Raw genomic sequence first — 19692 nt, forward strand, 5'->3', positions numbered from 1 at the left:
ACCGTGCAGTGCGGGTAGCCAGCTCATCCAGCCAATAGAAAAACCTCGCACAGCTTCTGTATTCGCAAGTAAAGCATATTTGGGCGTTTTGGAAAAAGTGCACAGAGTTTGGAATCCAGAAATCCTCTACAGCAGCAGGGAGTAGCTAGTTGGATGCAGACTTTGAGCAGTAAATTCATGGACCAACCCGTTAGAATTTTGCCTTTTTATTTCTCTGTCTCATGTTGAATAGCAGAAATCACGCGGCAATATTTCTGAGAAATGTGCGGACCGCAAGATATTCCCAGCAGCTTTCCCCTGCCCCTGCTGCAGGGCGAAGGCCGAACCTGCCCTTGGCAGATCATCTCGGTATCCAATTTGTCAGAGAAAATTAGTGGGGCTATGTTGGCTCCCTCCTCCAAAGCATTTTAATGATGCTTCACATTAAGTGTGGGCCAACCTCTGCAGCTGAGGCCAGGTTTTAATGCCCGATGATTTATACAGTTGTGGAACTTTATTTGAAATGCCCATGGCAGGGACATGAGCATTTTTACTGGCTAAAATATCACTCGCTGCAGCGTTACCAAGATCTATCCTCTTAAGCTCTGTGCAACATAGAGATTAAGTCTACAACCAACACTATGTGTTGCCTATTATTGGGATTACTGCAGTTCTCTTTAAACAGGATGTCATCCTATACATGCAAACATGGATTTGGCTTTCTTTCAGACCGATAATCAAACATAGCAATGTGGCCAACATTACTGTAACTGGGTGCGTGTTTAGTGTGAGGATGATGTAAACATTTTGGTAAATGACTCTAAAGCAGATCTGGTTGATATTAAATTTAAGTTGACACAGACGTTATAAAACTGTCTCACATGTTCGCCCTGTAAGTTTGGTTGGCAAGGGTGGATCTGAAGGCCACAGATGTAATATGAATGTATGGCTGTATGAGCTTGGGTGCTGTGGAAGGGGTTATAGGAGTGTGTCATGACAGACGTTTGTCAGGGGAGAAATACCAAATGGTCATAACACGTGTTATTTCCAGGTGTGCCAGCCTCAGCCAAGTCAACTGTATGCTGCGGGAACAGCTGGAGCAGGCGGGCACTGTCAACCAGGGGCTAACCGAGAGCCTGTGGAAGGCCCGCGAAGACGCTGACTTGTGTGATTCCCGTCTGCGCAGAGAGCAAGAGGTGAGCGAAAAAAAAGCAACAGGGAATGCTCAAGTGTATTCCTTTCTGCACAGAGATTGTGCAATTAAAGTCCTGTTGAGTTCACATGGGGTAGGAATTCCATTCATAGCCAGTTTTGCCAATTCATTCTCATTCCCTTTTCGTTTCATTGCTGTGATTTTTTGAGTTGTTGTTTCCTGTGAAAACATTCCAACTGCTGAGGGGGAGGAACATTTTGTGCAAACAATCTGGCGTTCGTGCTGTAAATGGGCTACATCTGTTGATTCAGGGAAATCCAATTATTTGTATGTGTTCCAGTGTGAGTCCAGGAGTTCCAGTATTGCATGTGTTTGGGATCACAATAAAATGATGGGTGCCATCATTCGCTGTTGCCACCCACCCTCCAGTCTCTAGTCCCCTTGTTGTCTGCCTCTCTCTGCAGACGTGCGCCTCCCGGCAGAGTCGTGAGCAGGCTCGTGTCAGAGCACTGTGGCGCCAGGCGGCTTCCCTGCGGAGCACTTTCACCCAGCTAAGGACTTTCACTGACAGGTGAGCGTGGCACGCTGCCAGAACCCCTCCAGCGACTCAGGATTCCACAGGAACCCCCACCTCCTCTTGCGGCTCACACTCACGACTGACTGCAACCGCAATCCGTCTCTCTCTCAGCCAAGGATCAAAGTGGAACAGGTCAACAGGGTCGCCAGTCTCCCTGCTCATTGTTTCCTCACTGGGGGTGGGGGGTGGGGGGGTGGGGGGGGTGGGGGGGGGAATGGCTTAAGGTGTCCAGCCTCACTGTTGAAGTCATCCATCAGGACAAAGCTTGAGCTTCAGACATTGCCTCTATCATGTTGAACCACTGTGAGCACTACTGAAGAGTAATTTGCTTTAATAATGATTGCTCAGCTCATAGACAGCTGTACAGTACTGTAACTTAAACTGAAGACACTTCAAAGTGAGCCCTGATCCCAGAGCTTAACCGCTACAGACATCCCTCCTTTTCAAACACAAGCAGACAGTTTCTTTAGTTAGGCTAATGGCTCACAACTGTATGAACGAAAACAGCACGTCATGTTCCCTTCCCCCTTTTGGATCTTTCATATGTTCTGATACGTTCTGCAAAATCTTGATGGACATTACTTTGTTCCACAGGACTCTGTCTGATATGCGCGCGGACTGTGTCACTGCCAGCAGGCAGCTGCATGTCGCCTGCATGAACATAGAGGCCAAAGTAACACAGGAGAGCACCTCTAGTGGTGTGGAGATGTCAACACTGGAGAGGCAGCTGAAGGACAAGCTGAAAGAGGCCATGCAGCTTCAGGGTCGCTGGGATGCAGAGAAAGTGGAACTGAACTCCAGGTAAAGTCACCTCCGAGTCGATATGACCCGGTCTACCATTAAGACTTTCCTTCCTGTCTTTTGAAAATGGCAGCCAAAATGACACTATTTTGATGAGAAGTAGTTGATTTAATCGTCAGATCTGTAAAACGGAGCCATTCCACAAAGAATCACACAAAGGCACCTCTTTAAATCTTGTGTTCATAGGTTTCTTGGAAATAAGTCATTCAGCATGAAAAAAGCATATAAAAACAACTCATCGACTTAAGAACTCTCAGTCGACTGCGACGAAAATCGTCAAATACTTCACCAAAAAATGACATAAGATAAATCTGCATTTTGTTTAAGGGCCGCTGGTTGCTTGTTTCTATATTAACTACATTGAGGCAACTCATCCTTCAACTTATCTTTCAACAGTCAATATAATCTTCACCATGAATAACTTAAGTCAGTCTGTGGATTGTTTGACCAGGACTGTGGAGAAGGAAAATGCATCATAAACTGAAATATAAATTCTGGGCGTGAGGTCATCTATAGTGCAATTGCAAGATTCACATTCTTCCTATGATTGAAGGGACAGCCAAACTGAGTTCCCTCATGTGGAACCCCAGAACTTTACACAGGCTTTGATCATAGAAATCCTGCACTTTTTTGGTGTCTTTTGCACTTCAGTCAGAGGAATGTCAGTGCCTTTGTATTCAGAATCTTAGCTTGCTTTTGATCTTATCGGAAGTCATTGTCACCCCCACTATTCTATGCGGCAAATATGATAGTGCTGATGGTCTAGTAGAGGAGGAGCACATGCCACTCTTGTATCTTCAGTGTCTCAGATAACCCTGTGTGTGTGTGTGTGTGTGTGTGTGTGTGTGTGTGTGTGTGTGTGTGTGTGTGTGTGTGTGTGTGTGTGTGTGTTTGTTATCGCTCTCTTTTTCCATTTCCATGCATGTTGATCTGTATAGAATCCTGGAGCTGACTGACTCGGTGAAGCACCTCCGCGGCCAGAGCAGCGAGAAGGATTCCAGCCTCAATACCATGCAGATCAGTCTGGACAGGATGGTGGGACCTTGGGAATCACGACTGGGAGGTGGTAGATAGACGGGTGGTTAAGGGGTCTAGACCCTAGGCTTGATAAACTCCACAACTTCCTTGTCTAGAGGCCTGCAGTCTGGGAAATGTCAGGCTTGCTGTGTGTGTGTGTGCTGCTTATCTGACCTTAATGGTTTCCTGCTCAGGAGACGAGGAGAACAGAGGATAAAGCAGAGATGGAGGTCGTCCACACGGAGATCCAAGCCCTCCAAAATATTCTATGTCATGTTCACCAGGTCAGAACAAAACAACACACTGAGCTCGCTCATACTTTAGGGTTAGCACACAAGAAAATGAATTACGTTTATTTATTTTTTTCGTTCTTCTTCATTATATGTGCCATATCCAGTTGGTTGGCGGTGAGGGTGATGGCAGTGGCTCTGAAAGTGCGTCCTCCTCACCTCTTCATTGCCGGTCTCCTCTGAGGAACACCACCCTGATGGCTGTGCACAGTGCTCTCTCCAAGCACCAGAATCAAACACAGGTCCACCAAAAGTGGCTGCTCTTTGCTAATTGTAGATCTATGTTTTAGAACAGTGGCTCCCAGCCTGAGGGTAGGATCTCAAAAGAAATTTCTGTTTGCCTTTTTCTCGTAAAATACTGTATTCTTTCACCTTTTCCTCCTTTTCTTTTCCGGGTGTCTAACGAGCAGATTTAGCTTAACTTGAAGCGACCGGAAGCCAAAGGAATGTAGGGAACCTCTAGTTTAGAGAGATCATTTGTTGAACATGTTGTTTCTTTACCTGCACACCACAAACAAACCACAGGACCTGCGTGGGCGTCTGGATGCTGCCCTGGAGCAAGTGGAAACCCTGCGGGATCACCTGCAAGAGGGGGACACCGAGAGGAGAGAGCTGGAGCAGAAGATCCAGGAAGTAAGCAGGGAAAGTCAGGAGGCTAAAACAGCTCTGGAGGAAAACCTCAGAGACGGCAACAGACATCGCTGCTCACTGGAGCTCATGTCCAGGTAAACCCTGATCCTGCAGCTCTTGTACTTTTTCAAGACTGCGGAAAAAAGTAGTTGCTTAACTGTATTCTGTTTCATATTTTCAAGGTTTTGTTATTCGTAAAATCGCCACTTGGTGTAAATGTTGCAATGATGATGACAATTATTTATATATTTTTTGGTTTAATCAAGTAGTAAATCTCTACTGTCATTATCAGAACATATTTAAATGTATTGAAACCTCACCAAAAACAATATTTATACAAGAAGTGTTTATGTTGTGAAGTTTGTTGTTGATCAAGTGTTATAATAATGATGATGATCATTGTGCAACAACTGCCCTTCACACACACACTCTCTCCCTCCTCCTCTGCCTCTCTCTGTCTCCATGTCTCACAGTGAGAAGGGCGGCATGGAGAAGCGGCTGTCAAGGCTGCAGCAGGAGGCGGACTCCCGGCGTGCCGAGCTGGAGGTATTGCGCGGCTCATCGCTGGAGCTCCAGAGACAGAGGGACCTCCTGAGGGAGCAGAGGGAGGATCTGGAGATGCAGCTGGCACGCCAGCGCACGGAGGCCCAAAGAGGGTACCGCACCAGCGATGGAGAGCGACCGTTACACAACACACACCCCGTCACCCGTGATTGTTTTCAAGCACCGTTTGTTTACAGTTCAGATCAGTAACACATGTCATTCTCCGGCCGGCAATGCACCCAGATGACATTTGGAGGAAAATGTAAATGATTTACATTGCATTACTGCACTCATGCAAGAAGGAAACTTTGTGTTCCTCTTTCTGAGGGTTTCTTTTGCTTCAAAAAAAATTTGATTAGCTGAGAATTGGAGCAGGACATGCGATACAGCAAAAAAGCAACTCCCTCAGTGTTCTGGCCTTTGGCACCAACATTTCCCCATCTTTCAAAGTGGAGATAGATTGCTGTTATGGAATTTCGTTTATATAAATAATCTGTGTGTGTGTGTGTGTGACAAAGAAACAATGTGTGAGAGAGTCATGTATGTGTTGCATTGTGTGTTTCAGAGAGAGGAGTCTGGAGGAGCTTGAAGGGAAACACTCAGTTCTGCGTAGGGAGCTTGTGACGGTGAAGGAGGCTCTGAGTCAAATCACCCTGCAGAAGGAGGTGTTGGAAGATGATAAGGCCAGCCTCGCTCTGGCTCTCAGCAAGGTATAGGCTGCTTTGTTCCGGCAGCAGGTGGCCAGATCTTTATAACTAGATTCTCCCTAAGGATATAAATCCTTCTTATGTTAACATTTCACTCCACAGATGGAGTCCCGGAGTGCTGCACACGAGTTAGCACTCACCAAACTGCAGCATCAGGAGGCTGCCCTTAATGATTCTCTGGCTAAAATGGCTGCCCTGAGCGAAGGCCTGGCCAAAGACAAGGTGGAACTCAATCGCATTCTGCTGCAGGTCAGTAGCCATTAGAAGCCAGTAGAAAGCAGTGTGTAATAGAACAGAAGTGAAATATTTTAGTTTCCCTTCCAGACTGAAGGGCAGAAGACAGAGCTCGGTGAACGTAGAAGGGAAGCTGAAACGGAGCGGGCAGCGGCCCGGGAGGAGACAGCACGGGTGCAACAAGAGAAGATGAATCTGTTCGCTGGGAAACAAGCCCTAGAGAGCTCCCACGGCCACTTGCAGGATCTCTGCCAGAGGCTAGAAGCAGAGCGGAGCCTGCTGCACAAGGAGAACGCTCAGGCCCTGGAGCAGCACTCCCAGGTCAGAGACCCCCGGCCAGTCACACACCACTTCAGCCTCCATACTCCCACCACCTGGGAGAACTATGTTGATGTGATTTATAGCTTTCAGCAGGTTCATGGAGCAATACATTAAGTGTATTGAAGGTACTGGACACATCTGCTATGCTTTTCTTTTTTTCAAATGGGATATGGAGAGCAGTTTGAGCCCCGCTCTGTGTTTTATGAATACCTTGGGACATAACAAGCAAGGGATCTTCATGAACAAATGTGAACTGGAAAAGATAAATAGATAGACATATAATATATCCAGTGGGGGTTAGTGAACGACCCAATAAATTAACACCTAAAGTATTCCCATTCTTCCCTCCACAAGATCCAGATCTCTGTGTTTGGTCCCCTAAAGAATGAGAAGAATCCTCTCCTGTTATGTTATCTGTTCTGAATGTGAAACTGGGATATCCGCGTTGATCTCGGCTAAAATATAACAAACCTAAACAATTTCACAAATACCATCCAAACATTTTTTAGACAGCTTATCTGTAAAAATAAATCAGCTGTGTATGAAACAAGCTCTGGAGCTGCCCCCATTGCACTAAGCTCATGTTTCATCCCCTTATTGGGCGCTACTCACATCCATAACATTTTTGCACTTCATCCACTTTCATATTTACTTAAGGAGAGGCTGAAAGACATCATGTGCTAATATTTAGTTAGTGCGAGTTCATCTTAGTTTGGTTTGAAATTAACTTGCAGAGATTGTTGCTTTTCAAACAATTCGTTGCAGTGAAATATTAGAAGTTTCAGGGGCCCATTATAGATTCAACGATTGTGTGATGGTGTGTTAGTAACTGGCCAGGGAAATACAATTTTGAGATCTTACAGTTAACAATACAAATGTTTTCTGTCTCATATGGGGCTTTATTGTTGTTTGATTTAAACCAGGAGATTAACCCAGTTCGACATTTTGGGAAATATGCTAGTTTGCTTTCTTGCTGAGCGTCAGATGAGAAGATCGATGCCACTCTCTAGCTGGTTAGCTTAGCATAAAAGACCTGACAGCAGCTCTAAAACTCACATATTCACACTTCGTACTCTGTTTGTTGAAACCGTACACAAACAGTAACGTAAAGATGACAGGTTGTGGTTTTACGAGCAGTTACCAGTGGAACTATTTCTTGGCTTGGCCAGTGCAGTCTTGTTGTCACAGGGAGGTTGCCATGCGAGCGGCAAAGACTTCAGGAAGTCACTGACCAGGCCAAAAAACAGTTCCTGCACATAACCCCTTGTAAAATCACAACTTGTTGGTTTTACACTTCATTTTTTGTACGGAGTAAAGTAAACAAAGATATAAAATGTTCTAGCTTTAGAGATGCCTATGGGCAGAGCCCAGCTGTGTCCCCATTGCTTCCAGTCTTAATGCTAAGCTAAGCTAAGTGCCGGCTGGCTCCAGCTTTATGTTTAACATACAGACAATTGAGTGGTATCCATCTTATCATCTTACTCCAAATAGGCGTGTTTCCCAGAGCGTTGAAATATTCCTTTAAATGACACTGGACACCTGTTGAGTTTTACTCTGACCTTTTTAAGCCAAAGGTTGAATCCCAGGACAATCCTCTCCACAGTACCTTCATACAATAATCTGTTCCTGCAGTTTTATAAATGCTGAATAGAATTTAGGCGGTTCCGCATCAACTGCACATGTTCCCAGTTCATTATTTTTCTTGCTAGATATACAGTAGGTCCTGTGGTGTGTCACAGTGATTTAAGTGGTAACTGGGAAAAACTTGTAACCCCACTAATCATTTTTGTTTTGCTTCAGGCGGCGCATTTGTTATGGCCCAGCGGTTTCTATACACTGTCATGAAACGCCTAAAGTTTGTTTAATTTATGCTTCATAACAGCAAAAAGAGGGATGTGTAGAGTTCAATGTTAGTACAGCAAATGTGACTGCATAAAATGTAGAGGTTGGGTGGTTCAACCCAACAGATACACAATACCAACTGTGTTCCTTTGCTGCTCATACTAAAAAAAAAATCATAATTCACTGTGCAGTCATGAAGCAAAAATGATAAATTCATTACTTGGTGGCATTTGTTTTTTATTTGTGTTTGTCGGCGTCCAGATCAACAGGCAGATGCAGACTGTGTCAGAGGAGCTGTGTGCGTGCAGGAAGGAGCTTGAGACCCAGACCACAGCCCTAAAGAGAGCTACCCATGACAGGGAGGAGCTGGCCAAGGCCAGGGCTGCTCTGGAAGTCAAGCTAAACTCCGCTGACCGAAAGGCCTGTGGTCTCACGCAGGAGCTGTTTGCACTTAGGTTTGTGTGTGTGTGTGTGTGTGTGTGTGTGTGTGTGTGTTTATTTGTGTGGTCTGACCTCTGAAATGTTCGGGACCAATTTCATACTCAAAACTAGTTTTATCAGTTTGTTTTCTGCAGTTGCATCCAGCGCAAGCTACGGTAAACAAGTCTCTGTCTTTATTGGTTAAGGTCAGGGCTGGGGTTAGGCATGTATGGTGAAGAGTGTAAGGAATGAATGTAAGTCAGTAAATCTCCCCAGAAGCATCAGAAACAACCCATTGTGTGTTTGTTCAACTCAGACCGACTGCCAATGTGTATTTATGGTCATTTTCTTTACTTTTTAAGCACATTTTACTTTCTTAAGCACGACAAGTCACATGTAAAAGGAGTCTTTAAGTAACACGGTTTTATTTGGAAACTATGCTCATGATGGATCATTGAAGTTTATGACCTACACCTACTAGTTCAAAGGTGTGTTTTTTTCAGAGCTCAAACCCCTTCACCACTTTGTTCCAGAGCGGAGAAGGAGTCCCTGGAGACGGCTCTGTATGAGAGCCAGGAGCTTGCCTCGTCTCTGGAGGTCGAGTACACCAGGATGGAGGGGGAGAGGCGCAGCTTGCTGCTGGCTAACGAGGCCTTGACGCGTGAGTAGCCCCCTCCCTCAGAGACCCCGCTGTCCTCCGTGCCAAGCCCCCTGGCCATGAAGCCTTTCCAACAGCCCACTAGAGATCCATATTTCAGCTCTGAGCTCTGCAACAGCTGGGCTGCAGGATCATGGGGGCTGCTTTCTCAGCTGACCAGGGTCACACCATCCCGCACAAACACACATGGATCGGATAAGTCGTGTTAAGCTAGCATGTTCCACATAAAGACACGGATGAGTGTCCCCTATAAATAAAACTGTGAATCAAAATCTTGCTGATCCTGGGCGCCTCCATCTAATTATTGAGTGGGATTTTGACAGAGATTGGATTCCTCTGTCCAGGTGATGCCGCTCGGATGCGTGTGGATGCTGAATGCCAGTTTGTGCAAGCAGCGCAGGAGCGGAGCAAGCTGGAGGAGAAGCTGGCACAGGTGGAGAGGAATGGCCTGCTGACCCTGAACAGCAAAGAGCAAATTCATAGAGAGCAGCTTGAAGCCGAACGACGGCAAAAGGTTCAGTAAGACTTGAGTAGTTATGTTGGGCTCGACAATAAATCCGATGCTTTAGCTATTAACTAATCAGGAGTGGGTGTGTGCGTGCTTGGTGGTTGACAGGAACAACAGTGCGTGGAGCTGACAGTTCAGCGGGAGCAGGTTGAGGAACAGCTGCGTAGACAGTGTGAGGAATGGCGTGTGCACAGCCAGAAGGAGCTGCAGCAGGTGCAAGAGGAGCTGGCCAGGCAGCAGCAGGACTTCAACCAAAGCCTCCTGCAGGCTGAGAGTGAAAAGCAGCAGGTGTGTGTGTGTGTGTGTGTGTGAGGTGGTCTTCATAGGTTTGTTATGATTGTTTATGAATCTTAAAATGTAGAGTGAAGTATTTTAGGACAGGCCAAGGGTTGGAGAATTGTCTCATTACCACAACATCCTAAGTTTTGCCTTCACAGTTGCCAGTGAATGTCCAACAAAAGCAGTATGTCCTGCCAGTATCCTCATGCAATACGCTAGGTTCATTCCTTGTCCTTCTGTGGACGTTCATCAAAGCACAATAGCTTGTGTCCAAGTCCCCGTGGCCAAACCTTTTTGTGAGCTATAGTATGAATGACCCTGACCTCGCAGTCTGTTGTGACCAGGCTTTGTCCCAGAAGGAGGCAGAGAAGGCTGCCGTCACGGAGAAGCTCGCCGCCCTGCAGCAGGACCTGGCCACGGCAGGCATGGAGCTCGAGTGCATGCAGAGGGAGGCACTTAGAAAACAGGAACAGGAAAGGGTAAAGATAAGGCAGGGTCACATTGGCTCTGGTCACTCTCCTTGTTCTTCACATATCACTCAGCCAACCGATTTGTGTACCTCTGTGTTCCAGAACGCAGCGGCCGTCCTTCAGTCTGAGCTGCAAGACTTGCAAACTCAGTTTGAGGAATCTTTGAACTCCCACGAGAATGCCAAGAAGAGTCTGATTGAGCAGGTCAGAGAGTTGAACCAGCAGAGAGAACATACACAACAGGAGGTGAGAACCTTTTTTTCAGGCTTCCATTTAAACAGAAATATCATGGATATCGATATGAACAGGGAACTATGAAGAAAATCAAAAAGTAGGGTCACAGAAGTGGATAGGAAATACAGGCTTGTTTGGCTTGGCATAGGATGGGAGACCATGGGTCTGCTTCTAGCGTGTGGGGGGAGTTTGCACCAATTAGTACCAGTGTGAGGGAGAGCCATTTACCATACGCCGCTGTTGACATTGGCCGACACTGCAGAGCTTTACTAGCATCAGGGTGCCATCAGGTGCAGAGTGCGCAGGGCCAAATCCTACAAGGAGGTGGTGTCCAATCTTAAGACTCCCTCTCCGTACTCGGTCTCTGTGTCTTTTTCCTGGAGGAAAATTTGGTTCCATTGACCTTAATACAAACATAAAAGTGCAATTAGGGACCACAATTTGGCCCAGTGACATAACTCCCTGAGCCAAATGAGAGCCGTAAATCTCATCTCTTGGGGTTGCTTGAGGTCAGGATCGCAGCCACAGGGTCGCTGGGCGTTTTAGTGAAATAACAAGCTCACAGTCACCTCATTAAGATGTAACTGCAGAGTTGTAAGGGCCTCACCATGCCTTGATTTAAAAGCCTGGTTTCCCTGGAAAAGGGGTTTGTTTATCTGTGTTGAACTTTGTGGTTTCGACGAAAAAGCAAAAACGAGGATCATCCTGTCTTCGCTCTGTCTCTTTAGTCTTGTCAGAGTATAGTGAATGAGGCTGTGTGGAGCCAAAGCAGAGGAGTTTTGAGGTTTGGACAGCCCTCCCCACCATATATCAAGTCAAGCTTCGGCGACACTGTCATATTTGGCCGCCACCCCTGCCCGTTTCCTTGTTTGATTATTTTCACTAATCCCATCGCAGGATTCTCATGTCAGACTGTGACAAAGCAGGAGTGAGAGTGTGTGACAGAGAGCTAGTGAGCATGAAAGAGGAAAAGAGCGAGAGGAGAGAGGGAGAGCGAGGGGGGGGGGGGGGGATACGGTCCCTGGTACCATAATATGAAATCAAAGTTTGAGTTAACCCCTTGTGTAAATAAGCCAATGGGGGAGTGTTTATTTTCTCCCTTGCAGCAGCGAGAGGCTGGCTCCGCTGGGACTCGAGGTCCCCCACTCCCATCCACATAACACAACACTGCTGCCCTCATATTCCCTGCGCTTCTCCTCCACTACCCCTCCCCCCTCCTCCCCCCCAAGAAATATCTGATAAAATAAAGTATAATTGGCAAGATCAGCACTGGCTTGTTTTTTCTCACATTAGAGTTTATGAGAAAAAATCCTCTTGTGTGGCCTCTGAACATAACACTCCTCCTCATCCTGCTCCTCATCCTCCCTCTCCCTCCCCCTCCGCCACCTCCTCCGGTGGAGCTGCTGTTTATCATGTTGCTCTCCGTGGATTCTTTACACTACGCAGTAGGGAGATGGGGAGAGACAGCACCTGGCTACAGGCCCGACTGGCTCTTATCCATGCCCAGATAAGCTCTGTCCTCCCTGCTTTTCTCGCAACACACAACATATTGCAATAAAAGAGCATATAGGTTGCGCAGTGTCTTGAGATTGTGCACATAGCACTTAAAGTAGTAGATGTTGAGGTTTAGCTTTCAAACATGCGTTATCTGATCCAAAATCAGCCTTGCAGTATGCTGATGGATTGTTCCTTTTCGATATTGATGATTGCATACATGTGTTTGAGCTTTCGATGTACTGTAGATAACAGCCTAATAGAAGTTTTTAAGGATATACATTTATATTGAAAACAGACACATTTTAAAAGCATTTGAAGGCTTATTTTTTCTTTCTTTTTTTAGGGTCCAATCAACTCTTCAATTAACTGTTTATAATAGGATGTTTATACACATTTACATTTATAACACCAAATAAATTCAGAAACCAGGAACAAGAAAAAAAAGCTTAGTATTTCTAGACAGGAGTTTATCTAGTAATTTCATGAATAAGAGATTGACTGTTTATCCATAAGACCTCCCTATTCATCCTCTTTACACATCACGCCTTTTATTCTCCATAATCTCGACATGAAGTTAGAGGGCCTTCGTCGGCAGCTGCAGGAGGCAGAGGATGGACTTGTTAAAGCACGAAGGGCGTTGATTGAGGCTCACAGAGAGCTCCAGGAGTGTGCACAGGAGCGGGACAAGCAACGGAAAGACGCCCTGGACCTGAGAAGGCTCTTGGGTGACGAGACCAGAGAGAAAGACGCTATCCAAGCCTCCAACCAGGAGCTAAGAGCTTTCATCAAGAGAGCAGAGAGTGACAACAGCAGGTACGGCTGTCACATGGAACTGCAGATTTCCTGTAATGTCAGCGGTCTGTCGTGTTAACTTGAAACATATCTTGACTAGCTTGAGACGAGCCCTGGAGGAGAGGGAGCAGAAAGTTGCTGTCTCAGAGGAATGTAGGAGCTCGATGCACCAAGAGGCAACCGCCCTACGGAGTAGCATGAGGGAGATGGAGAAGTCTCGCCTGCAGGCACGCAGAAATGTGCAGGAGCTGCGCAGACAGGTGAAAGATTATTGAGCCTAACTGCTTTCCATCTGATTTATTCCAAATAAAGGATTACCTCCAAGTAGTGTGTTGCTGTGTTAACGTGAGCAGGTAAAGGTCCTTGAGGGCGAGAACGGCCACCAGAAACGGGAGCTGCGAGAGCTGCAGGCCCGGGTATGTCAGGAGGAGCAGAAGGAGGAGGAGGCGCGGCGCGAGGCGTTCACCTTTAAGCAGAGAGTGCTGGAGTGCGAGGCTGGCAGAGACGCAGCGCTGAACGAGGTAGAAGGCCTCCGGGAGTTAGTCTGTTAACAACATGCTAGAGCAAACATTCCACCTTTGCATACATACTTGAAGAATACCTGCCATACTCACACAGAGACAGAAAACATGAACGATAGAACACTGTACATTCTACAGTAACAGTGACGGGGTGTTGGCTTTTACTTTGAAATATTGTGAATATATAGTTGAACAGCGGTTTATTAAAGGAACACGATTTCATTGCAAACTTTATAAATTATAAATTCAAACTTTATGTTTTGATTAGCAGCTATGCAAGAAAAGTTATGCTTTCTATTCTAATTAATAGGTTTTTTTAACCTATATGTCCCATAACCCCATTCTTGGGGTCCCCAAATTCTCATGACCGCACTAGATAGTGTTGTCAAGTTAATGCATGGCATACTTTTGTATTCTGTTTCCAAGAGCATGGAGGCAACTCCTCATTATTATGATATATGTGAAGTCTGGTTTATGTATTCTTTTTCAAAACTAAATATACATATTAAACGTCAGTCTTTGATGAAAAGTCGTCCGAAATATTTTGTTGTTGTTTCATTTTATGCCTCAGTCATGAGTCTTGTGCCCCCTTAACCTCTCATGATACAGTTTTAAAAACCTTATCAGTGGACTTGACACCCGTGTCAGCTTAAAGCACATTAACCCTTTACAGAAACCATGTTCCCATTATTTACACAGTGTTTGTCACTAGATAACTCTCGAGGCACGTTTCCTCAGGAATTACATGGTAGTGACATCCCTTTATCCAAACACAAGACCTGCCGCAACAGAATTTAAGGAAGGGAAATGAATTGGCAGATCATCATGTAAAGTAGCATACTGTGTGTCTATATACTGACTTAACTATTACATTTATGATTTTAAACATTTACAAAAAACTAAAAAGTAAGCAGCTAAATGTAAACAGCTTACCGGCAATTCAAGGTATGAGTTGACAAGTGTGTCTTCAAATTGTAAAAGATTATAAATCCTCTAAAAGCAACCCAGTTTTGACCTGTATGCTACTTATAACATAATCCACAGTAACACCTACATGCATTACTAGTAGAGAATATTAGGTTTGTCTTGAGGCTCACGTGTGTGTGTGTGTGTGCAGGTTTCAGGTCTGCAGCGCCGTGTGCTGGAACTGGAGACATCAGAGCATCGGAATCGAGAGCTGCTGCAGGACAGAGAGGCTTATCAGCTGCAGTGTGACCAGAGGAACAGAGAAACCACTGCCCAGCTGGAGGAAGCACTAGAAGACGCCGGGATCCAGGTCAAGCAACTCTCTGTGCAGGTCAGCCTTGCTGAAAACAAGGTCCAGGGACTGGATGAGCAGCTGGGCCTCGGCGATACCAAACGCAGGGACCTGGAGCTCAAGTTGGCGGGGTTGTCTTCAGCTCTAAGCCGCACTGTTGGCACCGGCCATGCAAGGCTTTCGGGCACACCTGGGTCCCACAAACGGTCTCCCTCTCCCTGGAGGAACCACCTGCAAGTAAAAGGTATGGTCATGCCCTTTCATAATAAGATGATGCAAATCTTTGCATTTTTTTTTGCATGAATAAGTGTGTTCTTTGGTTAGGGGGAGACAATGAGACAGACAGATCCGTGTTGTCCTTGTCTCGTGGTGAAGATGAAGAGCTGGATGTGGACACGGTGCATGCCGCCCTGCGGGAATTCCAGCAGGAACTCAGGGACACACAAAGAGACAGGGTATATTTGAACTTCTTAATAACTGAATAAAGGCGGCCTTGTTGGCCTGAACAACTCTTGCTTTTGAGATCACCAGATCTGCTCTAAAAATAAATATAAATAACAAACAAATCACAATATATAAATGAAATTCACTTACTACATTTGTTGTGTTTGTATTTCAGCAGAATTGTTGCAATTGTGTTATTCCCTCAGGATGAAGCCACGGCTCAGATAGCTGGTCTAAGTCAGCAGGTGACAGAGCTCCAAGACAGCCAGGATAAGTCAGCCACCCAGCTGCTACAACTCCAGAGGTCCCTGAAGCAATCAGAGCATGGTGAGAAAAGCAGGAGATCCTACAAACACAGTAAATATCAGTTTTTAATTCTGTGTAGACATACTGCTCATTTAACAATTCAACATATTGTTCCAGGAAAAAGAGAGATAGCAGAGCGGTTGCACGAGGCGCATACATCCCTTTCCCTGCAGGAAGAAATAGTATGTCGCACAGAGAGGGAGAAGAGAAGCCTTGAGGAGGAACTAGCTCAGCTCCGGACCAGCTTGCAAGCTGCTGAGGCTGAGACCAGGGCACTGCAAGTATGTCAAAGGCCAGGAGATAGATATTTAGCAAAACAGAGTGCAGCATCTTCAGTGACAACTGACAAACTGCCCTGTTCCAATTCCAGGACAAGTTGGATCTCCTGCACGGCTTAGAATCGCGTGCACATGTAGAACAACAGAAGCTGAAGGAGTCCCTGCATGGAGCAGAGAGCAGGGTGAGCCGCCTGGAGCTCTCCCAGCGCACCCTTGAAGGCGAGCTACAGAGGGCCCAGCTCAGGGCGGCAGAGCTGGATGCAGAGGCGGGGGCCTTGCAGGAAAGACTGACCGAGCTGAGGAGGAAGCTGAGTGAGAGCGAGGACCGGGGAGCAGCGCTGAGGGTCAGCGAGGAGAGGTTGGCCACGTCACTGGCTCGAGCTGAGCAGCATGAGAGCCATCTGAGGGAACAGATCCACAAATTGTCCAACACCCTCAGCGACAACAGGACCAGCAGCGGAGCCCTGCAGGAGCAGATCCCACAGCTGCAGAGGGCTCTGACTGCCAGCGAGCAGGACCGAAGGCTGTTGCAGGTACAGAGAGTTTTCAGAAAAACACATTTCTATAACATAAAACAAATGATGTTGAACAAATGACTGCGTATTTTTTTTATTTGCAAACTTCCCCCCATCTCTCAACAAAAAGATGTTTGATTGAAACTTCAAAATACGATGAATAGCCATGCATGCATTGCTGTGCTTTGATTTACAGTGCAGCTATGTAACCTTCTCAGCTACAGACTGACCATTTCTTATTTACATTTGCCTCTGTGGTTTTCCTGAAGGACCTCAAAGACCGAGCAATAAAATGCTCGGGCAAGCTCATTAATTCTCCAAGAGCTTCTCGGGAGAGCTTTCCGGTCTTAGTTTGGGACTGCACTTTAAAGATACTGAGCAAACTAAAACATGACATGCTTAGTATAAATCTCTTGATTTGCTCAAAAGCTGCCAGGTCATTGCAGTACACATACACTTGTTCAACAATATGTCAAGGACTGTAAAAAGACACAATATATAGGAAGGGGAGGAAATAAGGGTCAGCCAAAATCGTGTTTTGATGAAACTTGTATATCAACGTTTGTGTGCCCATAGGAACGTCTGGATCAAACACGAAATGCCCTCTCAGAGAGAAAGAGGCTGAGCCACACACTAACAGAGCAGACCCAGAACCTTCAAAGAGCCCAAGAGGACTTTGAACTTCAATACGCTGAGCTGGAGAAGCACAACAGGACCCTGAAGGAGGTGAGTCTCTCTGCAAATACAGCCGCAAAAGGCAAAGCTCCATCTTGATGTGCTGATGATTGACTGTGTTCCAGAGCCTGAAGCAACAGCAGGATGCTGAAGTGCAGGCCCAGGGGAGCTCCCAGCAGCTGCAGCGTGAGAAGGAGGAACTCCAGGACAAGGTCACCAACCTGCAGAGCTCTTTGCAAAAGCTACAGAGTGAGAGAGCGGAGATGGAGAGGGTGCTGACGCGCCTCGGCAAAGACAAGTCATCACTCAGGAAGACACTGGAGAGGGTGAGCTGACCTATCTGCTGCACTGCACTTTAGAAATAGTTTGGCATTGTGTAAAATAGGTTTGTTCTCGTTATTGCTGAGATTGATAACAGCATCATGTCTGTATGGTAAATATATATGAAGCCACTGCCAGCAGCCGGTTAGCCTAGCTTAGCATAAAAACAGGAAACAGGGACACAGCTAGCACACTTCCCAAAAATATTCATCTAATCTTTAGGTTTAAGAATTTGTCTAAATCTCTTTAACAAATACACTTGGATATATATATATATATATATATATATATATATATTATACAGTATATATATATAGCTACAGCCCAGAACATTTAACAGCTTTTTGTCAGGAGACCTGAAAAGTGTTGGAGCTGAGTATGAAGTAAAAGATCTGAAATATATGAGGAAGCCAAACCACAAAGGGCTTTAAAATGTAATTAAAAGTATCTTAAAGTCATTTTTAAAGCTGCTGGAAGCCTGTGTACATATAGAAGCCAGGACTGAAGTAATATGTGTTTAGTATTGGTCAGAAGCCTCGTTGCCTGCCACATTCTGGATCAAGTGAAGACATACAGATGCCGAAGCATTAAAGCACATTAATGGGCAGTTATATTAATCCATGCCGGAGGAGATAATGTGATTAATTAGCTGTTTCAGCATGCTGCAGTTTGTCATTTGCGCAATACGGTTTGTTCGATTTTTCCACATCTTCTTTGTCACACGCTGCACAAAGTGATCTTGGAGCCGTGGAAACATGTCGGTGGACTGTGAGAACCAAGAGGCTCCGAGCTTGGCTTCTGCTACACGCATTACAGGAAGGCACACTGGTGCAGAGCAATCATGGTAAAGTCGTTCACATTATGTCACCCTCGTGTTGTCGTCAGGTGGAGATGGAGAGGCTGAGGAGGGAGGAGGTGGAGGCGGCGGCAGTAGCCAGAGAGAAGGAGCAGTTGGGACAGACAGTCCGCTGCCTGGAACAGGAGCTGGCTGAAAAGCAGGCTGAGCTGCAGATTGTGCAGGTGAGAGGCTGCTGGATTATACAGCCAGGGATGGGGGGGTGGGGGGGGGGTCACACTGTGAGTACAGGGACAGGTACAATCAGCTTCAGTGAGTGCAATAGGTAGTAAATCAAGCTGCCTTCCACCAACATGTGTTGGCTAACTTGCCCCGCTAAGTGAGTGAGGGGTCATGACCTCGGTAACCCCGGAATCAGTGAACCTCTATGTGTCCCCTTTCTGCTCAACCACAGATTATTACACTTACCGACCTTTATTTCTTTTCTATAAACTCATGGGAACGGTCTTTAGGCCCAAGTGTCCCAGTTGGAGCACGCTCATGCACAGCGCCTCCTGGAGGTGACAGCCCGCCATCACCAGGAGTTGGATTTGGAGACGGATCGTCTGAGAGACAGCCAGTTTCAAGCAGACCAGGCTTTGGAGACAAGGGAGAAGGCACATCGCCAGAGGGTCAAATGTCTGGAGGAACAGGTATTTTAAGTCTTAAGTGTCAGGAAGGTCTTTCTTTTGTGCTCCAGGTTTATGTCCGTGTATTAGCGTTTGTCTACCTACCTTCATTTTTTTTTAATTAGGTGCTGACTCTGAAAGAGCAGCTGGATCAGGAGACAAGAAGACGACAGGCCTATTTCAATCAGATGCTCCAACCCGCTGTGTAAGTGGAGACCCTGCAGTGAAGTATGTAGCACCTCTGGCTTCCTCATTCACTGTTCCTCTGGCAGCTTCCCAACAACATTAGGTTACGAGCTACGTCCACATTTGGAAACACACGCACCCACGCACGCACACAAACACACTCCCGAGGCGCCCGCCCATGCTCATGTGCACACCGGATTACATTAATCTGCAGGAAAACGCAACAACAACAAACAATGAGTGTTTTGTTTATAAGTGGACTGGATGTGCCAAATTGTTTTAAGGATTTCCTCTGGCTCGCTGCAGTTGGCGTTTCTAAGTCTGTTTACGCTGTGTCATTTTTTTTTTTTTAGGAAACATTGTGATGAAAGGTTTCCTTAGTTGGTGCTTCATTCCGCTCTGGTGATTGCTCCTATACTCATTTGTCATATTGATCATGTACCAATTTTATATGTCATCTAATCACTGTTTGTGTATACTAATGAGAATATATACCCAAATATTTACAATAATTGTTTGCAGATTTTCCCGTCGCTGTGATTAGTGTCTCAGGCAGTCGTACAGTATTCCATAGTGCAGCTCATTTATTTTATTATGTTCTGACTCTGTCAATATAGTGTGTGTGCAAAAGCTGTGATTGTTTTTAATAAACTGGGTGTATCAGAGCATATTTATACAATTTTGTTTGAAGAAGAATGTTGACAATTGATAATCGATGATTATGTTTATTCTACTCGCCACACAACTTTGTTATGGGGAAAAGAAAAAAGCA

General features: G+C 45.8%; 1 protein-coding gene across 1 annotated transcript in view; it reads left to right on the forward strand.

The window, feature by feature from the left end:
- crocc2 (ciliary rootlet coiled-coil, rootletin family member 2) overlaps positions 1 to 18992 on the forward strand; it is a gene marked incomplete at its 5' end in the record, with an annotated part of 30983 nt that extends 11991 nt beyond the window's left edge. Inside the window, 30 exons of the mRNA XM_079157479.1 lie at positions 1031 to 1175; positions 1597 to 1703; positions 2304 to 2510; positions 3449 to 3545; positions 3722 to 3811; positions 3925 to 4059; positions 4343 to 4542; positions 4921 to 5103; positions 5556 to 5700; positions 5800 to 5946; positions 6022 to 6252; positions 8356 to 8549; positions 9048 to 9175; positions 9517 to 9686; positions 9789 to 9968; positions 10304 to 10438; positions 10532 to 10675; positions 12735 to 12973; positions 13053 to 13212; positions 13306 to 13473; positions 14591 to 14975; positions 15056 to 15186; positions 15382 to 15502; positions 15599 to 15762; positions 15852 to 16292; positions 16851 to 17000; positions 17075 to 17275; positions 18156 to 18290; positions 18579 to 18758; positions 18860 to 18992. Of these exons, the coding sequence (XP_079013605.1) occupies positions 1031 to 1175; positions 1597 to 1703; positions 2304 to 2510; positions 3449 to 3545; positions 3722 to 3811; positions 3925 to 4059; positions 4343 to 4542; positions 4921 to 5103; positions 5556 to 5700; positions 5800 to 5946; positions 6022 to 6252; positions 8356 to 8549; positions 9048 to 9175; positions 9517 to 9686; positions 9789 to 9968; positions 10304 to 10438; positions 10532 to 10675; positions 12735 to 12973; positions 13053 to 13212; positions 13306 to 13473; positions 14591 to 14975; positions 15056 to 15186; positions 15382 to 15502; positions 15599 to 15762; positions 15852 to 16292; positions 16851 to 17000; positions 17075 to 17275; positions 18156 to 18290; positions 18579 to 18758; positions 18860 to 18943 (5197 nt within the window). The 3' untranslated portion in view covers positions 18944 to 18992. The remainder of the gene's footprint in view (positions 1 to 1030; positions 1176 to 1596; positions 1704 to 2303; positions 2511 to 3448; positions 3546 to 3721; positions 3812 to 3924; positions 4060 to 4342; positions 4543 to 4920; positions 5104 to 5555; positions 5701 to 5799; positions 5947 to 6021; positions 6253 to 8355; positions 8550 to 9047; positions 9176 to 9516; positions 9687 to 9788; positions 9969 to 10303; positions 10439 to 10531; positions 10676 to 12734; positions 12974 to 13052; positions 13213 to 13305; positions 13474 to 14590; positions 14976 to 15055; positions 15187 to 15381; positions 15503 to 15598; positions 15763 to 15851; positions 16293 to 16850; positions 17001 to 17074; positions 17276 to 18155; positions 18291 to 18578; positions 18759 to 18859) is intronic.
- Positions 18993 to 19692: the final 700 nt, after the last annotated feature.

Source organism: Pholis gunnellus (genome assembly GCF_910591455.1).
Source record: "Pholis gunnellus genome assembly, chromosome: 4".
NCBI lineage: Eukaryota > Metazoa > Chordata > Actinopteri > Perciformes > Pholidae > Pholis > Pholis gunnellus.